A 22,605-nucleotide genomic window follows, 5' to 3' on the forward strand; every position below is an offset into this window, starting at 1 on the left:
TTGATTTATCCTTTATTTTATTTTTCTTCCTTTGGCTCAATGATGATTTTTTTTTCTTTTTTTTTCTTATTCTATAGGATGAAGAACGGGATCCTCTGCTGCATAGTTTCAGTCATCTAAAGGAGGTTTTAAACAATATAACAGGTAGGTCTCAACACCTACATAAGATTACTTATACTGGGATAGATAAAACTTGTTTTATAAATGATCATTTGGTAAATATTTTAGGCTTTGTGGGTCGTATGCAACTGTGCATCTATTCAACCTGTCTTTGTACCTCAAAAGCAGCCATAGTAATACCTAGATGAATGAGTGAAATATCTTTTCTTTAAAAAGAAAAAAATTTGCAAGTCAGATTTGGCCCTTGGATGCAATTGCCAATCCCTGGTTTATTGCATTGCTTTCATCCTTCAGGATCTTTCAGTCTTCCTATGTTCCCCCAATTTTTTGCCCTTTTGTTTTCTTCCTATTTTCCTAATTATAATAACTTTTATGTTATTATGTAGTATTCACATGTTTAGTATTTTCAAATTCACTTTCCCATTTATTACTCTTATTGAACTTTTACACAAATCTATGAGGGAGGCATGGCAGATATCCCCTTTTTATAAAAGAAAGTGAAGCCCAGAGAGGTTTAAAGTAATTTATTTAATCCTTAGGAGTGGAGTTAAACTAGAATTCAAGCCTCTTGACACCTGGCTTAGTGTTCTTTCCCCTGTTCTGCATTGTTTTCTTTATCTATAATTAGAGGAAAATGTGTACATGAAATGCCTTATAGTGTTTGTGTTTGTATCTGGGAGGAAGTGGAAAATCTAAATACTTATGCATTTTTCATGGTAGTAGGTGTTGAATGTAGGGCTCTTGCATTGTAACCTTGGAATGCTGTTATCTACTGACATATCTCAGACTTGTAACTGAATGGTGTTTAGGCTTCTACAAATTAAACAAACAATAAACAAAATTTTTCCTCCTTTCATAAAAAACATGGGAGAAGATCTGGAGAAAAATTTCTTTTACTTTCTTGAACATGGTCTGAAGTTATCTATGGTTTCCCTAAATGTTTTCTATACAGGACAAATTTCACTGAAAGCTTGAAAAAGCTTTGGGAGCCAGCTTTAGCAACAATGAAGTGCTAAGCAACTCAGTGAAACCCTGTGTCTAAAATATAAAAAAGAGCTGAGGCTCAGTGGTTTCAGTGTTGAGTGCTCCTGAGTTCAACCCCTGGTACTCCCCTACCCTCCCCCCAAAAAAAGGAAGGAAAGAAAAAGCTTTGGAAAGGTTAGTCAAAAAGGACTAAATACAGATGCTGGGGGTATAGCTCCTTGGTAGAGTGCCTGCCTAGCATTCACAAGGCCCTGGGTTCAATCCCTAGCATCACCAAAAAAAAAAAAAAGGACTAACTATAGAAAAAGTGATTATTAGCTAGTTATCAGGGTTGATGCTGCTACTGGGAATACTTGGTCCTTGTTCTTATTTTAGGACCTGTATTGTAAGTGACTTGACTATTTAAAAAATTCAACTTGCACACTTTTTAAAATTATCTTACAGATAAAATGTAAACATCCCAATTAGAAAAAAATATAATGAGTGGGGACTTATAATCTTTTTTGGTGAGTTAGAATTAAGAGTGCTATCTTTCCAATAGCTATTAGGGGGGTTAAAACAATTTAATATAATTGGAATCACTTGATAAATATCTTATACATAGTAAAAGTTTGCTATTATAAGTGACATACTTGTGGTGAGTGATGCAATCCAAGGCTCATGGTCTCTACACTATTTAAAAGCTATTATAGTTGAGTCTGCTGCCTAATTTTCTTATGTTCTTGGATTAGAAATCCTGTCAGATTATCTGCTGCTTGGAACTAGTGAACCAGAATGTGTTGATGAGCCAGTTCTGTCAGTGGTACTAGGAGCATAACTGGGTGTTTCTAAGCTTTCCCCTGGTGTGAGAAGGAAGATGATAGGGTTTTCCAAGGCCAACAGCTGTGATTGATATTGAGATGGTGCCTGCCAACCTTGTCCCCTAGTTCCCGGGTTTTAGCATCATTACCTGCTTGAGAAAATGACAGAGTAGACCCCGAATAGAACATTTCATGGTTTTCAGATTGGGTCTGACCCCCCACACTGTGTTGGCTCCCAGGAGCAGGTTCATGGGTCAGCTGCCCCTGTGGTCCACAGTCCATGACCAATTTTTTGTTTCTTTTACAAAAACAAACAGATTTTTTTGATTGGCAGTGTCAGGAGGATAGCTTTCCTGGAAGCTTGTTAATGGTAGAACGCTGGGAAATGATTTTGAACTTGGAGAGATAAACTGAAGGGATTGTGTCTGTCTTATGTGACTGGTTATGGTGTACCACTTAGATTGGAGGAGGGAGGGCAGGAATTCTAGGACTTCTATCTCGTTTAACTCATGAAACTGACTTGGACTTCGTTAATTTTTGGGGGGAGATTGAATTTGGGGGGCAATCAACCACTGAGCCACATCCCAGCCCTATTTTATATTTTATTTAGAGACAGGGTCTCACTGAGTTGCTTAGCGCCTCGCCATTACTGAGGTTGGCTTTGAACTTGAGATTCTCCTGTCAGCCTCCTGAGTTGCAGATGTGTACCACCAAGCTCAGAGGATTTGGTCCTTTTTTTGCAAAACCTTTCTGTTCACATTTTTCTAGGTCATCTGCTGGCTCAATTGGTGAAAATATTGTTGGAAATAGGTGGTTCATTGGATTTTTTTTTTTTTTTTTGTGGTGCTGGGGATTGAACCCAGGGCCTTGGGCTTGCAAGACAAGCACTCTATCATTGGATGTTAATCAGATTCGTTTTCCTTTACTTGGAATCATCAGAGAATTTTTTTTTTTCTTCTGTGTGCGGGGATCTAACTCAGGGCCTTTTGCATGCTGGGCAAGTACTCTAACAACTGGTTACACCCCTAACCCCATTGTCAGAGGATCTTTAAGTACCTAGGTACTTCCTACTCTTTCAGGTATGTTATTTGATGATTGTGAAGGAAATAAGTTCATTGTCTCCAGTAAGGTTGGTAAATCCCTATCAATTATTCTCACAGATATGGACCATACTTGCAGTCAGTATTTGCCCAAACTGCATGATGAACTCATGTTTTGTACCATTTAGAGTAATAGAATATTCTAATACTAAATCTGAAAAGAAGGTTGCAGTTGAAGAAAATAGCTGTCAAAGAGTAGTTTGTATGTATTATTTTGGATAAGACTGTAACTTACCACCGGTAAGAAAGACTGGATTGCTCTCCTTTGTTTGGTCTTTAAGCTCTCTTATGAATCCTTTTAAGAGGTTATTTTGAAAGAGTTAAAGCAAATGTGTGGTTGTCTGTGCTATGAGGGGTATAGAATTCTTTTGGAGTAACTAGAATTAGAATGAGAATCTGGTATTCTAGAGTTAGATAGTAGTAATAGTTGTACAACTTTGTAAATATACAAAAAGCCATAGAGTTGTATAATTTATAAGGGTAAATTTTATAGTATATAGTTTATTTTTAAATTTTTTTATGATTTTACTTATTCTTTCTTTCTTTTTTTTTTTTTTTTTTTTTTAATGTGGTACTAAGGATTGAACCCAGTGACTCACACATTCTAGGGGAGTGCTTTACCACTGAGTTAAAACCCCAGGCCCAGTTTATTTTATTTTTTAAAGAGTCAGGGTCTTTCACTATATTGTCCAGGCTGACCTCGAATTTTTGGGCTTCTTTGATCCTCCTTTCTCAGCCTCATGAGTAGCTGGGATTACAAGCATGCATTACCACACCCAGCTTTATAGTTCAGTTTTTAAAACAGAAAGGTAGGCTGCAAAATTAACGGATTTGCAGTTCTTTCTCATGTGTCTGAACTCCGGTGGGAAGGCTTCGAGTGTATGTGCTGCTGTGCTTTGAACCCATTGCCCAGCAAAGGCAGCATAAGGCTCTGTTCAGCCTCCGGGCCCAGTTTGTCCTTTTATGTCTCTCTCATTAACTCAAGGAAGCACATGGCTTTTATATTTAAATTTATTCAAGCTGTAATCTTTGACATTTGAGTTAGCTTTTAGTACAGTTTTGCATTTATAGTAATATATATTATGTATTTTCTCTATCCCCAAAGAATCCGTTTTAATCTTTTCCGGATGCAAATTTCAGGCTGTCTTGTCCCATCTCCCCTCTCTTGCTCTCTTTCCCCTCCCCCCACGGAGTGTGTTTGATCAGGTGTGGCAGGAATATCCACTGTCAAGCTGCGCCCTTTATATTAGTCAATATTATCCTTCTCCCCCCTCCCTGTCTGTCTGCCCCTTTGGGCTTTCCCAGTTGATTTATAATTTTGGAATTCTCATCGGAGTCTGTAATACAGTTTGTTCATTATTTAACCAAAACCTGTTTAATGAGCAGAGAGAGGCAATGTAAATGTTAGGCATGTTGCAGTGATGTACCTTTGTGCTTCTCAGAGCGGGTGGGTAGTTAACTCTGTGCTGCCTGTAGGGCTGGGGTGACCTGAGCTTAGGGGCGGAAGGGCCACTGCTTCTTCCTTATGTCTGCCCAAGACCTATTGTGGGTTTAGATTCCAAAGACACATTTAATTTCAGTCTTCTAGCAATGTTGTAGAACTCTTGCATATTTGAGTTATGGTAAGTAATACAGTAGACCATGTGGTCAGATGTGTGGCATGGATTAGGGACATGGAAAGTAAAGTAAAATATCTGCATATTTGATACTCTTCTTGGTTTTAGGTCTGAGAAGAGCAGACATTTTAGAAGAATGATTCTGACTGACACAGACTGTGGTCTTTGGTCAATTTGTTCCCAGGCTAGATAAGTCCTTGCAAGCCTTAGTGTAATTTATCCAGTGTTCGTGGTGTGATTTGTGGTGTAGTCTGTGGTCATTTATTTCCAGATTTAGACTGCCTTTGTCCTTGGTCTTTGAATTTAGATCTCTACAAAGAGATTCTTTTCTGGAAACTTTGGTTTACAACAGGAAGAGAACAGTCTAAAAGTATCAGAACCAAAATTTTCTCTTATGGGATTACCTCTTACTGATATTAAAGCCTTCAGGGCCAGGCTTAAGGAAAACTTTTTAGTGGCATGTGTGTGTGTATGTGTGTCTATGTGTATGTGTGTGGCAGGGCCAGGGAGAAGTAGAGAAGTTTGCCTTTGGAGGAGTTTGCCTTTTTAGCTCTGAGAACTTAATGAATGCAAAGTGTCATTTGTCAAGATTGGGGGTATTTAGTCCTATTATAAGCACTATAGTCCTATTATAAGCACTCATTTTATCTTCTAACTTTTTGAAATCTTGTCTGGGATTCCCCAAGATGTGGATTTCTTCTGGGCCTAGGTTATTGAGTTGCTTCTTACCAATACTTATTGAATATTTACTAAGTGCCCTAAGCATTTTCTTTAGATATTTAGGCATTGAGTCTGTAATGGTCAAAAGAAAAGAAAACAACAGTCAAATTTCCTAGCCTCAGATTTTACAAGACTATTGACTCTCTCACCATTCCAAATCTAACCTTTATGGACTATTCTGTATACTCGATGATCCCTATCAGGTATGGAATGAATGATAGGGGTCAGAGCAATCTACTGTCATCTTTTTTTATTCCTGCATAACAAATTGAGGAAATGGCTTATGATGATAATTTAAATGTTTTTTTTTTTTAATTTGGCTTTCTTACATAAAACTTTTATGGCCAGAATTTAGATAACCCTAAGGTTAATAATCCTGAGGGACAGCATATTTCTTTATTGTGCTTATTGGGACAGCAAGAAACGATGTACTTGAGTTTGAGAGGACCAGGTGCTAGGAGAAAGTGAATGTGTTAGGAATTTATTTAAATATAGTTTTTTCCTGGATAAACACACCTGTAAGGGTACAGTGTGTCTCAAGCTTTGTGAGTTCAGAATCTTAGCTATGAGGTTTGAGTCCATCAAACCTCCAGAGGTTTTCAGAGAACATTTAAACAGAGTCTGGAAGCCAACCTGGGATGAACTATAACTTAACACCTGTCTGGCTTAAGCAGAAATGAAACTGTTTAAGAATGCCTCAGACCTCAGGTTTCATTGGGAAGATGGGAAAGTGTAGGGAGAAAAGATCTTTAGAGTCATCTTCAGGAAAAAGATTAAGAATACATTATATGGGCTAGGGATGTAGCTGAGTTGGTACAGTGCTTGCCTCATATGCATAAGGCCCTGGGTTCAGTTCCCAGTACCACCACCAAAAAAAAATAATAATACGTTATATATATAAAAAAGTTTGTTACTGTCATCATCTTCTATATTGATTGAATGCATAGTTTCACTTATATATATATGTATATGTATCATCATTAATCATCGTGCTTAAAAAGTTGAATGGCCTTGTCCCATTTAAAATTGAACCTATGAATTGTTCAAGTCCTAAGACTGAAAGAACCACCAAGTATGATAAAATTTGGTAGACAAATTCTCATAAAGGGCTGAATGTTGGGAGAGGTAAGGTTGGGCAAAATATCTGTTTCCTATGCTATTTTTAACTCTTTTGGTTTATAATAATAGAAGATTTTATTTGTTTGGAGACTGTTGTCATGTTAGAGTATGATTTGACAACTGGGCATGGTAGCATGCACTGTAGTCCCAGCTATTTAGGAGGCTGAGGCAGGAAGATCAATCACGGATAGTTTGAGCAACATAGCAAGACCATGCCCCCCTTATTGTCCTCCCTAAAAAAAAGTGACTTGAATCTGAGTCAGACTAACACTGATACCTTAGACTCTTTTTTTTTTTTTTTTTAAAGAGAGAGAGAGAGAGAGAATGAGAATTTTTAATATTTATTATTTAGTTTTTGGCGGACACAACATCTTTGTTTGTATGTGGTGCTGAGGATCGAACCCGGGCCGCATGCATGCCAGGAGAGCGAGCTACCGCTTGAGCCACATCCCCAGCCCAACCTTAGACTCTTAATGTCCAAACTTTTGGACATTTCAGCAGAGTTAGAGAAAATAAAGGTATGATTTTATTTTTATTTTTTATTTTGAGATGGGTTTTTGACAAATTACTTAGGGCTTCATTAAGTTGCTGAGTTGTTCTCAAACTTGCAATCCTCCTGTTTTAGCCTCGTAAGTCACTGGGATTACAGGCATGTGTCATGGTGCCTGGCTTTGATAATTCTTTTTCTTCTTAGTGAATACTCATATCGATAAGGTGGTTCTAAGAGGCCAGTATTTTGATCATTTTACTTTGTCATTTCTTTTTTTTTTTTTTTCTTTTTTTTTTTTTTTTAAGAGAGAGTGAGAGAGAAGAGAGAGAGAGAGAGAGAGAGAGAGAGAATTTTATTTATTTTTTAGTTCTCGGCGGACACAACATCTTTGTTGGTATGTGGTGCTGAGGATCGAACCCGGGCCGCACGCATGCGAGGCGAGCGCGCTACTGCTTGAGCCACATCCCCAGCCCCAATACTTTGTCATTTCTTTTTGCTGGGGCCTTCCCCAAATGACCTCTAAACCTTCCTTTTCATTTGATACTATAAACCAAGAAATTTTCCAAACATTTATCTTGTACTCAAGATTAGAAATAATGGTACCTAGTCTGGCTTCTCATGGATCCAGCTTCTTTTTTCTCTCCCTAATAACCAGACACACTTAGCCATCAGAACTAGTCTGCTAGTTAGTAGGAGGGCATATTTTATACTACATCTGTCAGAAATGGAGTTGTGGAAAAAAGAGGAAAGGACATTCTTAACAGGTTAGCTCTCTTGGGGCTGGGGATGTGGCTCAAGCGGTAGTGTGCTTGCCTGGCATGCGTGCGGCCCGGGTTCGATCCTCAGCACCACATACAGACAAAGATGTTGTGTCTGCCAAATACTAAAAAATAAATATTAAAATTCTCTCTCCCTCTCTCTAAAAAAAAAAAAAAAACCAAAAAAAACCCAAAAAACAGGTTAGCTCTCAAAAACAGGCAAAGGAACCTAATTTCTTTTTAGCAGAGGTTAGTGAGTAGTATAACAGTGTGACCTGTGGTGGGTGTCAAGAGTTGTTGGTGTTGTTCTCATTGCCTTTGTCTTTTGGCTGAGCCCTGAAACTTCTCTGGGTATATGCCCAACTAGCCATGACAGCAGTCAGTTAAGGAAAAAAGAGGGAAAGCCAGCTGCTGTTTTGTTTTTAACAAGGAGCCAGGCAGAGTCCCTTTCTTTTCCGCCCACTCAAATTCAGAGTAAATGCCAAAAGGGTTTCAGAAGCCAAATGTTTGAAATTCAATGTGCAGTCAGTCGTGTGTGTGTGTGTGTGTGTGTGTGTGATGATGGTGGTGGTGTAAATGGAGTATTGAATCCAGGGCCTCATGCATCCTAAGCAAGTGTTCTACCACTAAGCTACATCCTGACCCTTTTAAATTTTTTTTTTTTTTTTTTTTTTATCTTTGCGATAGGCTCTTGTTAAATTTCTCAGGTCATCCTTGAACTTGCCATCCTCCTGCCTTAGCTTCCCCAGTAGCTGGGATCACAGGCATGTACCATCATGCCTGGCCAATGTGTTGTTTTGATTAGAAGAGATAGTGAACAGTTTGTCTCAGTCTTGCCCTGCCTCTAGCCATCTTTCTATGCTCATAGATACTTAATTGATCACCTCATTTTTTGAAATTATTTTAGTTGTAGTTGGACATAATACCTTTATTTATTTATTTTTATGTGGTGCTGAGGATTGAACCCAGCGCCTTGCATGACACTAGGTGAGCACTCCACCGCTGAGCCACAACCCCAGGCGCCTCCCCCACCAATCTTATTTTTTGAAGTGGTATTGGATATGTTTTTTTCCTCTCCTGGCATTCATTGGGAGATAAAGTCAGGTATAGAACACAATGTAGATTAGATTATTTCAGCACTGATAATGTTATTTAAAAAGAGTGGTAAATACCTAGGAGTGGTGGCACATGCCTGTAATCTCAGCTTCCTCAGAGGCTGAGGTAGGAGGATCTCAAGTTCAAAGCCAGCCTCAGCAACTGATCAAAGGCCCTAAGCAACTTAGTGAGACCCTGTCTCAAAATAAAAAATAAAAAGGGCTGGGATGTGGCTCAGTGGTTAAGTGTCCCTGGGTTCAATCCCCAGTACCAAAAATCAATCAATCAATAAATAAAAAATCCCAGCCGCTCAGGAGGCCGTGGCAGGAGGATCACAAGTTCAAAGCTAGCCTCAGCAAAATCAATGTGCTAAGCAAATGAGGCTCTAAATAAAATACAAAATAGGGCTGGTGATGTGGCTCAGTGGTTAAGTGCCCCTGAGTTCAATCCTTGGTATCCTCCCCCAAAATTTGTAGAAAAAGAAAGAGTGATAAATGCAGGGAATTTTACTGTGTTTTGCTTCAGAATGCTCTTCGTGTTTTGCCTTTTACTGTGTTTTGCTTCAGAATGCTCTTCGTATTTTTAGGGACTTTGTTCCTTTCCTTTGTTTTTTGTAGACCCAGCAGGACTTAGATGGACAAGCACTCCTGGTTGCCTGTTGGCTGGCTTCTCACTGAATGTCTTTTCTGTAACACCAGCCTTCTGTTACCACTGTAGGTCGAGTTATGAAGGGCTGCCACATGTGCACAGATTACAACTGACTTTTCCTTGTTCCACGCTTATTGAGCAATTACTTTCCAGTTTGTGAAACTCATATTATTGCCTTGAGTTTCTGGCCCAGTGTGAAGTGGAGGCATTCAGGAAGTGGCCTGATAGTCTGCACATCAGAGGGCAATAAATTGGCATTTGATTTGGTGGAAAGGCAGAGCCAGATGTAGTGGGGGAGCAAGAATTTTCTGTAGTTTGCCATGCAGCTTGCTTCCAGGTGTCCTGGAAATCAACTTGAAAACTGGAGACTAGGCATAGTTAATTGGGGAGGAAAAAGATCACAAGGCCTCCAGTGTTATCTGGGATGGGTCCTGGACTGGGAAAGTCCTCTAAAAGTAGAAACAAATGAGATTTCTCTGAAACTGATGGGAATTTTTTCACTGGTTATTTTTTGTTTATAAGTAAAGTAAGTAACTGGCAGAAAATAAAAATAAAACTTAGGGGGCTTGGTGTATAACTCAGTAGAGTGCTTGCCTAGCATGTGTTGAGGCACTGGGTTTGATCCTCATCACCACATAAAAATAAAATAAGGACATTGTGTCCATATACAACTAAAAATATTTTTAAAAATTAAAAAAAATAAAACTTAGGAGATTTTTTTATTGGTGCATTTAATTATACATAATAGATTCATTATATCATACTTATTTATATACAGACATAATTTGCTCAATCTCATTACCCTTTACTTTCCCTTTCCCAACACTCTTGCTCTACTCTACCAATCTTTCTTCTCCTATTATTGTTATTGTTGTTGATATTGTTATTTTGAGATAGGGTCTTGCTGAGTTGCTCACCCTGGCCACAGACTTGCAGTCTTCCTGCCTCAACCTCCCAAGTAACTGGAATTATAGGCACATGCCTATGCACCTGACTATTAGAGTCCAGTTATTAACAAGTAGCCATGTTTGCTTTATCCATGTAGGTGTGTATTATTTTTTCATGAGTCGTTTGGAAATAAGTGGCAGACATATTAACATTTGACTCCTAAATATTTAGCATTCATTCTACCTAAATGGATTCTCCTACATAGTCCTAGTACCATTAATAAATCAAAGAAACTTAATAGCAGCCTGCCAATATTACTAATATCCAGTCCATATAAAATAAAAATAAAAATTTCCCATTTGTCTTTTGTAGCTATGTTTGGTTTTATAAACCAAAACCCAAGCAAAATTCTCATTGCATCAGATAGTTATGACTCTTTACACTTTTAAAATTTCATCACAACTTTCCTCATCCTTTTTTAACTCTTGGCATTAACTTTTTGAAGCAACCAGGCCATTAACCTTGAGAAATTTGTACATTCTGGGTTTATTTTGTGTCATTGTGGTATCATTTAACTTGTTCCTCTATCCCATATATTTCCTATATACTAGAATAAGAAGCTAAAATAGATACAGGTTAAACATTACGGGCAAGTATTCTTTATAGATACTTCATAGGTAATACTGTGTGTTTCATACATTGTTGTTTTTGTACTGGGGATTAAACCCTGGGACATTTTGCCAGTGAGCTACATCTTCAGACTTTTTTTTTTTTTTTTGAGACAGTAAGTTGTTTAGGGCCTCAGCCTCCCAAGTTACTGGGATTACAAGTGTGTGTGTCACCATGGCCAGCTGTGTTTGTTTTTTGAGATGGGGATCTCACTATGTTGCCCAGGCTGGTCTTGAACTCATGGGCTCAAGCAATCCTCCTTTCTCAGTCTCCTGAGAAGCTGAGACTATAGGTGTGTACCACCAAGCCCAGCTGTGTACATAATTTTATATCACTACAAGAGGCACATTTTACCAGGTTGTTCTGTTATTAGTGATTTTAAGTTGCCTTACTTGTTTCTGGTGGTGCCACTATATCTACTCATTATAAAATATACTAATTTTTTTCTTTGTAATTAGCAAGTAACCCATGAAATAATAATATGAATATCCTAATAGTCACCCATTGAAAAGTCTTTGCTTGAATTATTTATTTTACTGGGTGACTCAGAATGATGATTTTCTGTTATTCATTCTATATTTACTAGCTGAAATTCTTGCTAAGGAACTGCTTTCTCTCTTCAGTTGGAAGATAAACCATTTTCTCCTAAAAAAGGTGGGGTAAATGTTTATTTCCCTTTAATTATAAATTTTCAGAGTAGGAATTTGATGTTAATAATATTAGTGGGGTAGAGATTATAGCTCAGTGGTAGAGTCCTTGCCAAGCATGGGTGAAACGCTAGGTTCAATCCTCAGCACCAAATAAAAATAAATAAAATAATGGTATTGTGTCCATCTACCATATATATATATATATATATATATATATATATATATATATATGTATGTGTGTATGTATATATATATGTAAATAATACAATTAATTATAAGCATTAATCAGTATTATTATTTAAATTGTTTCAAGTTTGGCCAGAGAGAACCCCTTCAAACTGGTTCCCTTTTTTCTTTTTTTTTGTGGTGCTGGGGATTGAACCCAGGGCCTTGTGCATGCAAGGCAAGCACTCTACCAACTGAGCTATATCCCCAGCCCCCTTTTTACTTTTGACATGACCACTTAGTAATTCATTGCTTTCTGGTATAGGCAGCCAACATTAAGCAGGGGGTCGGGGAAGAAGTTATTAGTGCATCACATAAATAAGAATATTTATTGTTTTGTGAATCTTGTGTTTCAGTTTGAAATGTGTATGTTTTGGGTTGCAGTGTAAACTGTTGTTCTTTTGGTCATGGTCAAAAAAGTCAGAAAGCCTGGTAGAAAGAGTTTGTATTTATTCCTGTTCCAGCACTGGTTTGACTTTGTCTCTCTGAAATGTTATTTCTTGGGCAGGAAGACAGAGTGTTGAATCAGGGCGCCTCTCCTACCATTTTCTTGGCAGTCTGTAAAGGACTCTGTGAGGTGCCATATATGCCCCCTTGACTTTTGGGAAACAGTAGGAAATCTGAGTTTCATCCCTATCTGCTTCAGTCTCAGTTTCAGGAAAATAATTCTATTTAGATGGTTATTTCTGGATAACTCACCTTATGCTAGGCAGAGAATAATTTGAGTCCATTTGAGTCATTATAATCTTGGAGAATGTTAGAATAAATATTATTCCCCAAGGAAATAAGGATTGTAAATTTAATTATGACTGACAAGTCACTGGGATTACAGGTGTGTGCCACCACATCCAGCTCACAAATATTTCTTGAGCACCGGCTCTTTACCAGAAACTAGGTATGGAGACCTAGTTTTCAGGGGAACTGACACAGTTCCTGTTCTCATAAACTTTATGGTCTAGTGGGCTGGTGATTTGAGAAGCTCTGGAATTTGAGTGGACAACTGGCACTGGTTTAAAGTCTGCCCAGGAAATGTGACCTCAGGAAATTGTTGTATACACTGGTTTGTGGAAAGAGGTTCTAGGATGATCAGAACAACAGCAGTGGTGTTGTCTACATTGTATATCCCACCCTCATCCTCTGTCCCATCCCTGACTGCTTAGCAGTGACCATGGAAATACTATTTGTATGACAGCTTCATTAGCTACTTTAGGATCTTTGGTGTCTTAGGGCTGATTAGTCCATTTATATTGGCCTTTGATTAATCTGTGCATTGCAGAACTGAACTGATTGTACTATGGGGTAAGATACATACAGTTGTACTATTAGGTAAGATAACTATGGCTGATTATCTTTTTTTAAAAATTTTTTTAGTTGTAGATTGACACAATACTTTAATTTTATTTATTTTTGTATAGTGATTAAAATCAAACCCAGTGCCTCACACATGCTAGGCAAGCACTCTACCACTAAGCCCCAGCCCCAGCCCCAGCCCCAGCCCCAGCCCCATGGCTGATTATCTTTTTTATTTTTTTGGCACTGGGGATTGAATCTGGGGGTGCTTAACCAACCACTGAACCACATCCCTGCCCCCCTTTTTATTTTTTATTTTGAAATAGATTCTCGATGAATTGCTCAGAACCTTGCTAAATTGCTGAGGTTGGTCTTGAACTTGAGGTCTTCCTTCCTCAGCCTCTCAAGTCGCTGGGATTACAGGCATGTGCCACTGCGCCCTGTTGATTAACTTTTCTAAAAATAAAATTTACCTTTGCATTTTTGAGTCTTCTTAGCCTTGGTCTTCTGACACAATTGTTATAATTTTTAAATTCTAGGGCACAAAATAAAGATTTTAGGAACTAATTTAGCTAAGGTGCTAAAAGAATGAGGAAAGCCCTTTTCTCCAACTAGGGTCTAATGGTTTCAGTTTTAAAATAATGTTAAGTGTTTTTTAGTAGCAACCTATTGTCTTTGGCCAAGAGGTCTCATGTAAGGAAAGTAGTACCAAAACCCTTATAATGTTGGCTCCATAATTAGTAAAACATACCATCATATATTTCTCCTTTGAATCCCAGAGAAAGGACATGGAGGTAGCCCTTGGAAACCTTGGTATCTCAGAATGTCCTCTTCCTTAGGAAAGGTATTCTTAGGGTTTTTAAGGGCAGAAAGAGGTAGTGAGGTAGTAAAGCAATTAAACAATGATTAAGATCTTCCTAAAAGGGAAAGTTGAAATTGAATACTGGACTATAATTGTATTCCACAGAAAGACCTGTGACCTGTCATTTACTTGATAGTTAATAGTATTCTGAATTTAAAGTGCAGTTCTTTTCCTCTTGCTTCTTTTTTTTTCTGATGTGAGTGTACATCTGAGGTGTATTGTTAATAATGATTGTAGCCAAATAATTTTTTTTTTAATGGTACTGGGATTAAACCCAGGGGTACTCTACCACTGAACCACACCCCCAGCCCTTTATATATATATTTTTTTATTTTGAGGTAGAGTCTCTCTCATTAAGTCTCTAAGGCTGTCCTTGAACTTGGAATCCTTTCTGCCTTAGCCTCCCAAATTGCTGGGATTATAGGTGTTACCACTGCGCCTGGCTTGTAGCCAAATATTTTTGTGACCACTGGTCTTTTTGTGACTTTGGCTGAGGATGCCAATTTTTGGTTCAGCCTACCTAGACAGCATTGTAGGGAAAGTAGTCAAGGGAAAATGGACTTCGGTTATTAGAATCCAAATAGGGCTCATTAATCCTCCCAAGTGAGCCCAAGATTAGCATCTTAATCAGTCTCATTTCAAGGGTTTTAAAAACTCATTCAATTCTTTAGGTTCTATAAGGGAGAAAATAAGCAGTAGCTTCCCTTGGTAGAACTGTTTTGTATTTAGGAAATGGGTGATTCTACAAGGTTCCTAAGTGAACCTAGATAAGCCACAGGCTTAGTTGTCAACAAAAGTGGATTGTGTGAATATAGTAAAGGAAAATAGAGTGAGAAATATTTATGTTGGTAATAGTCTTCCTCCAGAAGCTCTAAAGTGAAGAAAAGTTGGCTCACTTCTCTATCAGAGGTTATTTATTGCTGTCTGGAGTGTGAGTTCAACCCCATTTCCCCAATTACCTAAATGGTGTCAGGACATTTCATTAGATCAACTGATAGTGAATATTTTCAAATTTTTTATTTGGAAGTAATTTTAAGCTTACAAAAAAATTCTCCCATATGTCCTTTTTTAAAATTTTTTTTTCTTAAACTTTATTTTATTTGTTTATATGGTGCTGAGGGAGGATCAAACTCAGTGCTTCATACATACTAGGCAAGTACTCTACCCCTGAGCTATAACCCCATCCCTTCCCATATGTCCTTTTGCTATTTTTTAAAATTAAAAATGGCCATACCTTTTATTTGAAATTTGATTAATAGAATATTATTGATTTGGTACTTCTAATAAATAAGCCTAGTTTTATTTAATAAAGGACATAAATTTTATTTTAATAAGATTTATTCAAATTATAATCCTTAGTCGCAAATTTGCTATTTGTTTTTATTATTCTCTTTCTCATGATACACAAAGAATGTATATATCTAAAATTACTTTTTCTAAATCATTTGAGAGTGGGCTACATATGTCATGACGTTTTATTCCTTAATATGTCAGTGTATATATTCTAAGGACAAGGATATTAATCTAAGTATAGTTATCAAGAAGTTCAACATTAATACAATAATTTACTATTCATACTCCAGTTTTATCAGTTGTCCAATAATAAAAGTTTTAGTGTTCCCAACCCCAAGGATCACCATTTATCTTGTTTCTTTAGTTTACTTTAATCTGGAATAGTTCTTCAATCTTTCTTTGCCCTTTATGACATTGACTTTTTTTTTTTAATAACTACAGGTCACTTTGATTCATCCTTATGTTCCCCTTGTGTCCTCCTTCCATCCCTCCCTGCCCTCCCCCCTTCTCATTTTGAGTTTGCCTTGTGTTTCCTCATGTGTGTCTGGCATGAATGAACATTCTCCTACTAACTAATCAGACTAACTACTGATATTGTATCCTTCTCAGTGTATCACATCCATTGATCACTTGGTCAAGTGTTAGCTGGTTTCTTTACAGATGTAATTTCCCCTTGGAATTAATAGGCCATTTATGGGGAAATATGTGAAGGCCATATTCTTCATTACTGCTTCCTCCAGTTTTTCATCCATTGTTGAGTATTGCCTGAAAGAATTTCAGCTTGCAGTGATGGCGGATTTTGAATGGTTGCTTACAAATTTGTTTGTGTATGTGTGTTGCTGGGGATTGAACCCAGAGCCTGGAATATGCTAGGCCGGTGCTCTACCACTGAGGTATATCCCCAGCCCCAAAATATTTGTTTTTAAAAATGATTAGATTTTATGTGTGGACCCAAACTATCTTCCTAGCTTGCTTTTGTTAGTTTCTCTTCCTATGACAATTTCATATCCTAAATGTCTATATTTTATGGTTTTGGTGATTCCAGTTTTGTTTTGTTTTGTTTTTAATGTAGTAATTAAAAAGAGTTGAAAATTGGAAAAGAATTGGTTCAATGTGTCATAACTGGGGCTTGGTAATTATGGCAGCATTACCAACAAGAATTTGTTCTCCACTCAACCAACAGCATAAATGTTTTCATCTAAGCCAGACTAACAACAGTCATGTGAAGTTGACTCCCTTTTATTTTTCTCCCCCACTTCTGATTTTTGGTGGTGCTGGGGATTGAATCCAGGGCCTCTAGCATGCTACGCACATGCTCTACTGAGGTGTACCATAAACACTCCCCCTACTTTTTTGGTTGTTGTTATGGGGATTGAACTCAGGGGTGCTTAACCACTGAGCAACATCCCCAGCCCCCACCTTTTTTTTCCTTTTTTTTTTAATACTTATTTTTTAGTTGTAGTTGGATGCAATACCTTTATTTTATTTATTTTTATGTCGTGCTGAGGATCCCAACCTAGGGCCTCACACATGCCAGGTGAGTGCTCTACCACTGAGCAACAGACTCAGCCCCCCCCACCTTTAAAAAATTTTTTTTAGTTGTATTATTTATTATTTTTATTTAATGCTGAGGGTTGAACCCAGTGCCTCACACATGCTAGGCAAGCACTCTCCTACTGAGCTATAGCCCCAGTCCTCCCCAGCCCCAGTCCTCTTTTATACTTTGAGACAAAGTCTCACTGAGTTGCTTAGTTCCTTGCTAATTTGCTGAGGCTGGCTTTTAACTCTTGATCCTCCTGCCTCAGCCTCCAGAGCTATTAGGATTATAAGCAGGTGCTACTGTGCCTGGCTCCTCCCCCTGCTTTTAATAAGTGAGACTGGCTATGAATTCATGATCATATTTCACATTGTATTCCCAAATCACTTTAAAAGCTTGATTGGGGTTTGAGGTTGTAGCACAATGGTGGCGCAGTTATCTGGCATGTGTGAGGCACTGGGTTTGATCCTCAGCACCACATAAAAATAAATAAATAAAATAAAGGTATTGTGTCCATCTACTAAAAAAATATTTTAAAAAAATTTTTAGTAGATGGATACGATATTTTAAAAAAACTAAAAAAATATTTTAAAAAAAAGCTTGATTGGGCTCATTAAGAATTTCCACTTGGGCTGGGGATGTGGCTCAAGCGCAGCACGCTCGCCTGGCATGCGCATGGTGCTGGGTTTGATCCTCAGCACTACATAAAAATAAAAAATAAAGATGTTGGGTCCACCGAAAACTAAAAAATAAATATTAAAAAATTCTTCCTCCCTCCCTCTCTCTCTCTCTTTAAAAAAATTTTTTTTTTCACTTAGAGCTGGGGTTGTGGCTCAGCAGTGGAGCACTCGCCTAGCGAGGCCCTGGGTTCGATCCTCAGCACCACATAAAAATAAATAAATAAACTAAAGATATTGTGCCCAACTACAACTAAAAATAAATGTTAAAAAAAAAAAAAGAATTTCCGCTTAAGGGTTGGGGTTGTGGCTCAGTTGCAAAGCACTTGCTTCAAACATGTGAGGCACTAGGTTTGATCCTCAGCACCACATAAAAATAAATAAACAAAATAAAGGTATTGTGTCCATGTGTAACTAAAAAAAAAAAAAAGAATTTCCACTTAAGTTTTTAAAAATCTATAAAGATTGGAAATGCCCATTGTCCAGGAGATTTAAGAAAGAAAAAGGTTAGAAAAACATTTCCTCTTGTCACCCCTTTCTATCCTTCCCTCTTATTTCTCTGCATTTTTCCTTTTGCTTTCACTTTCTTTTTTTTCTTTTGAAGGATCTGATTAATATGTGTGACTGAATCTCCTTTGAAAAGAAAGAGAAAAAGAAGTATTGGTCTTTAGGCTCAAGTTCTTTGCTGGTATTACTGTGGAGACTAGACTAATAATATGACAATTACTAATGAAAGCCTTATCAGTTATCAGTTATTTTATTAAAGGAATCTTGCTTATGATTTTTTTAAAGATTTCTTTTTTAATTGTAGATGAACACAATGCCTTTGTTTATTTATTTTTTATGTTGTGCTGAGTGTTGAACCCAGTGCTTCACACATGCCAGGCGAGCACTGTACCACTGAGCCACAACCCCAACTCCTGCTTATGAGTTTTTAAAATAATTATTTTACTTTATTTATTTTTATGTGGTGCTAAGGATCGAACTCATTGCCTCACATGTGCTAGGCAAGTGCTCTGCCACTGAGCTACAGCCCTAGCCTTGCTTATGATTCAAAAACAGAAAGGGAGAGAGAAAACAATAGGGAAAGAAAAGTAAAGAGAGGCAAAAGAATGAACCAAATGGGGCAAAAGAAAAGAACTTGGGATGTTGCGGGCAGGGTGGGAGAGAAGGACCAAGAATACAGAGTTGCTAAAATAGGAAAATTGAAGTTACCCTAGCATTTACCTTTACCCAGTCCAGTGTTGGGGCTTTGTCCTTTTCATTAGAGTGTGCTGTGAAGTAGGATGAAGTGGGGTGAATGAAACAGTCATATCCTTGACTCCTTGGATCCATCTACTCAGAACTGAAGTGTTCACCCTGTAATAAGGTGACATGATAGCCTGATCCTAGTGGGTTAGGGTGGAAGAGGCTATTAAGTGATGTTTTTTGGCTGGCTAGTATTAACAGAGTTATTTTTAACCTCTTATTTCAATCTCTTCATTGTTCAGGTTCCTCTACTGGCTACCATGAGAGCAGTCAAAATTAGCAACTATATGAAATGAAGTACCTCTTGTCTCCCCAGTCACTTCCAAAATAAACATGGAGTAATACTCTTCGTATTTTGTCTCACTTTACTCTGAAGGCTAGCAGTAGAGGAAACATGGATTAGTGTGTAGTGATTTCTAGGCTCTGCCCTCTGGACAGATTCCCCTCTGAGTGCTCCAGCTGAGTGACAGGACCATGTGGCAAAAGTGCAGCTGGAAGTATATCATCAGCAGATTTGGGTTGGGTAAATATAGCAGGAGCAGGATGTCAGTGTGGGAGATGGATTGTTCTGGGAAAGGAAGTGTTGTCTTTCGTCTGAGAAACAATTTCCTGTACTTCTGGGACTTTTGCTTTCTTCTTCTTCTTTTTTTTCCCAGGGTAGAATAGGAGTTGGCTGGGGTTGGGTACACTTGTTGAATTCTATCTCTGGATGTCTGTCTGTTTCTACATTTGAAGTTAGGAGTAGAAGTTTGGAAATATACCCGAGAAATAGCTATACCCATGCCTTATATTTTACTTTCTGCAGTCTTAAATTAAAATACCTGCTAGCTTAGAGCCTCTTTGTAAAAAGTAACTTTTCTTTGGGTAAAATAGATAAGTTGAGAGGCAAAAATAATTATACAAAGAAAATCAGCTCTATTGAAAGTCAGACATGAGGCACCAACTGGCAGGAAACAGCTGTGATGTTTCTGGGGGCTAGGTTCTTCCACCCCAGATTTTAACTCTTCAGTCTCTCCCTATTATCTCAGCTACTTAAGATGGTTGAGCATGTACTAACACTACATGAAAGACTAAACCTATAAATTGTATGATATTTTAAAGTTGACTAGAACTTTACAATTTATTGTTTTGTATTTTAAACATTCTTCTAAATAGTCTTTTGTTTTAGAACAGATTTAGATTTACAGAAAAGTTGTAAAGAAGTTTCCATATACCCTACACCCAGTTTCCCCTATTATTAACATTTTATCTTAGTTTGATACATTTGTTACCTTTAATGAAACAATATTGATATATTTTTTTTTTAGAATTTAACCTCTATTTTTTATTTACTATGTTTTTTAACTTTTTCCCTTTTTAAAATTTTAATTTATATATGACAGCAGAATGCATTCCAATTCACATTACACACATAGAGCACAATTTTTCATATCTCTGGTTGTACACAAAATAGAGTCACACCATTTGTGTCTTCATACATGAACTTAAGGTAATGATGTCCATCTCACTCCACCGTCTTTCCTCCCCTCATACCCCCTCCCTTCCCCTCCCTCTTCTTTGCCCTATCTAGAGTTCATCTAATCCTCCTATGCCCCCCACCACCCACATTATGAATCAGCATCCTTGAATCCGAGAAAACATTTGGCATTTTTTTTTTGGGATTGGCTAACTTCACTTAGCACTCCAACTTCATCCATTTACCTGCAAATGCCATGATTTTATTCTCTTTTAGTGCTGAATAATATTCCATTGTGTAAATATACACCACATTTTCTTTACTCATTCATCTACTGAAGGGCATCTAGGTTGGTTCCACAGTTTAGGTATTGTGAATTGTGCTGTTATAAACATTGATGTGGCTGTGTCCCTGTAGTATGCTGTTTTTAGATCCTTTGGGTATAGATGGAGGAGTGGGGTAGCTGGGTCAAAAGGTGGTTCCATTCTCAGCTTTCCAAGGAATCTCCATACTGCATCAATTTTCAGTCCCACCAACAATGTATGAGTGTGCCTTTTCCCACATCCTCACCAACATTTATTGTTGTTTGTATTCTTAATAGCTGCCATTTTGACTGGAGTGAGATAAAATCTTAGAGTAGTTTTGATTTGCATTTCTCTAATTGCTAGAGATAATGAATATTTTTTCATATATTTGTTGATTGATTGTATATCATCTTCTGAGAAGTGTCTGTTCAGTTCCTTGGCCCACTTATTGATAGGGTTATTTGGGGTTTTTTTGGTGTTAACAATTTTGAGTTCTTTATGTATCCTAGAGATTTGTGCTATATCTGAAATGCATGTGGTAAAAATTTGTTCCCAAATTGTAGGCTCTCTGTTTACCTAACTGATTGTTTCTTTTGCTGAGAAGAAGCTTTTTAGTTTGAATTCATCCTATGTATTGATTCTTGATTTTAATTCTTGCACTAGAGGAATCTTATTAAGGAAGTTGGGGCCTAATCTGACAAGATGGAGATTTGGGCCTACTTTTTCTTCTAATAGGTTCAGTGTCTCTGGTTTAACCCAGGTCCTTGATCCACTTTGAGTTGAGTTTTGTGCATGGTGAGAGAAAGGGGTTTAATTTCATTTTGTTGCATATGGATTTCCAGTTTTCTTAGCACCGTTTGTTGAAGAGGCTATCTTTTCTCCCATGTATGTTTTTGGCACCTTTGTCTATTATAAGATATCTGTAATTATGTGGGTCAGTATCTGTTTCCTTTTTCTGTATCATTGGTCCACAAGTATATTTTGGTGCCAATACCATGCTGTTTTTGTTATTATTGCTCTGTAGTATAGTTTAAGGTCTGGTATAGTGATGCCACTTGCTTCACTCTTCTTGCTATATTATTATTAATTTAAGTTCATACTTGATTCCTGTTTTCTTGGCTTTAACCTAATGGCCTTTTTCTGTTCCAGATCATATTATATTTAGTTGTCATGTCTTTTTAGGTTCTTCTTGGTTATGACAGTTTGCCTGTGTTTTTATCATTTAAGTTTCATAATATCTACCAAATAGATTACGTTTTCCTTTTTTTAAAAAATTTTTTGTACTTGTAGATGGACAGAATGAATGCCTTTATTTTATTTGTTAATTTTTATGTGGTGCTGAGGATCGAACCCAGTGCCTCACACATGCTAGGCAAGCGCTCTGACACTGAGCTACAGCCCCAGCCCCGTATGTTTTCCTTTTATAGATAAAACTCAGGCACCAGGGAGGTTAATAGCATTTTCAGTAAAATTTTCTTTTTCTTTTTTGGTGGTGCTAGGGATTGAACCCAGGGCCTTGTACATCTGAGGCAAGCACTCTATATCCCCAGCCCCAGTAAAATTTTCTATTACAATGTGATTATGACTTGGGAAAAAGTGATGAGGTAATTTATGTTGTTTTTTGTGTGGATGAGCACAGAATTAGCACTAACCTTCAGGTGAGCTATTTGTAGAAGAAGAACAAGAGACATCAATATAGCTTCTTCCTGGACCCTTTTGCTACTTGGTACAAATTAACGATATTATTTTAATCACAAATCTGGGGGGGAACCCTTTTTCTTGGTGATTCTGCTATGTCTAACAGGAGGTGATCGATCATAAGAAAATCCTAGGCTGGTTATCCAGAAGACTTGTTCTCTGGCAGCAGAGTTTAGACTGCCTTTGGTCCCTGTTGTTGAGCACGAGATTCAATAGGAAGGTTTGTCAAGAGCATAACATATATATTAATACAACCAGGTTGTTCTAACGTGTGGAAATAACTAGGTGGAAATAAGGAATGTGACGTTTTCAGTTCCAGTGTCCAATTAGACAGGCTGAAGTTCTGGCTTGGAGTCA

The 22,605-nt window shown here is 37.6% G+C and overlaps 1 protein-coding gene across 5 annotated transcripts in view; it reads left to right on the forward strand.

The window, feature by feature from the left end:
• Gbf1 (golgi brefeldin A resistant guanine nucleotide exchange factor 1) overlaps window positions 1-22,605 on the forward strand; it is a 124,541-nt gene that overhangs the window by 12,248 nt on the left and 89,688 nt on the right. For all 5 annotated transcript variants that reach the window (XM_077798960.1, XM_077798961.1, XM_077798962.1 and 2 more), the window contains exon 3: window positions 78-144. In XM_077798960.1, coding sequence (XP_077655086.1) covers window positions 78-144 — 67 coding nt within the window. The remainder of the gene's footprint in view (window positions 1-77; window positions 145-22,605) is intronic.

The sequence above is a fragment of the Urocitellus parryii genome, chromosome 5 (genome assembly GCF_045843805.1).
Source record: "Urocitellus parryii isolate mUroPar1 chromosome 5, mUroPar1.hap1, whole genome shotgun sequence".
In the NCBI taxonomy this organism is placed as follows: domain Eukaryota; kingdom Metazoa; phylum Chordata; class Mammalia; order Rodentia; family Sciuridae; genus Urocitellus; species Urocitellus parryii.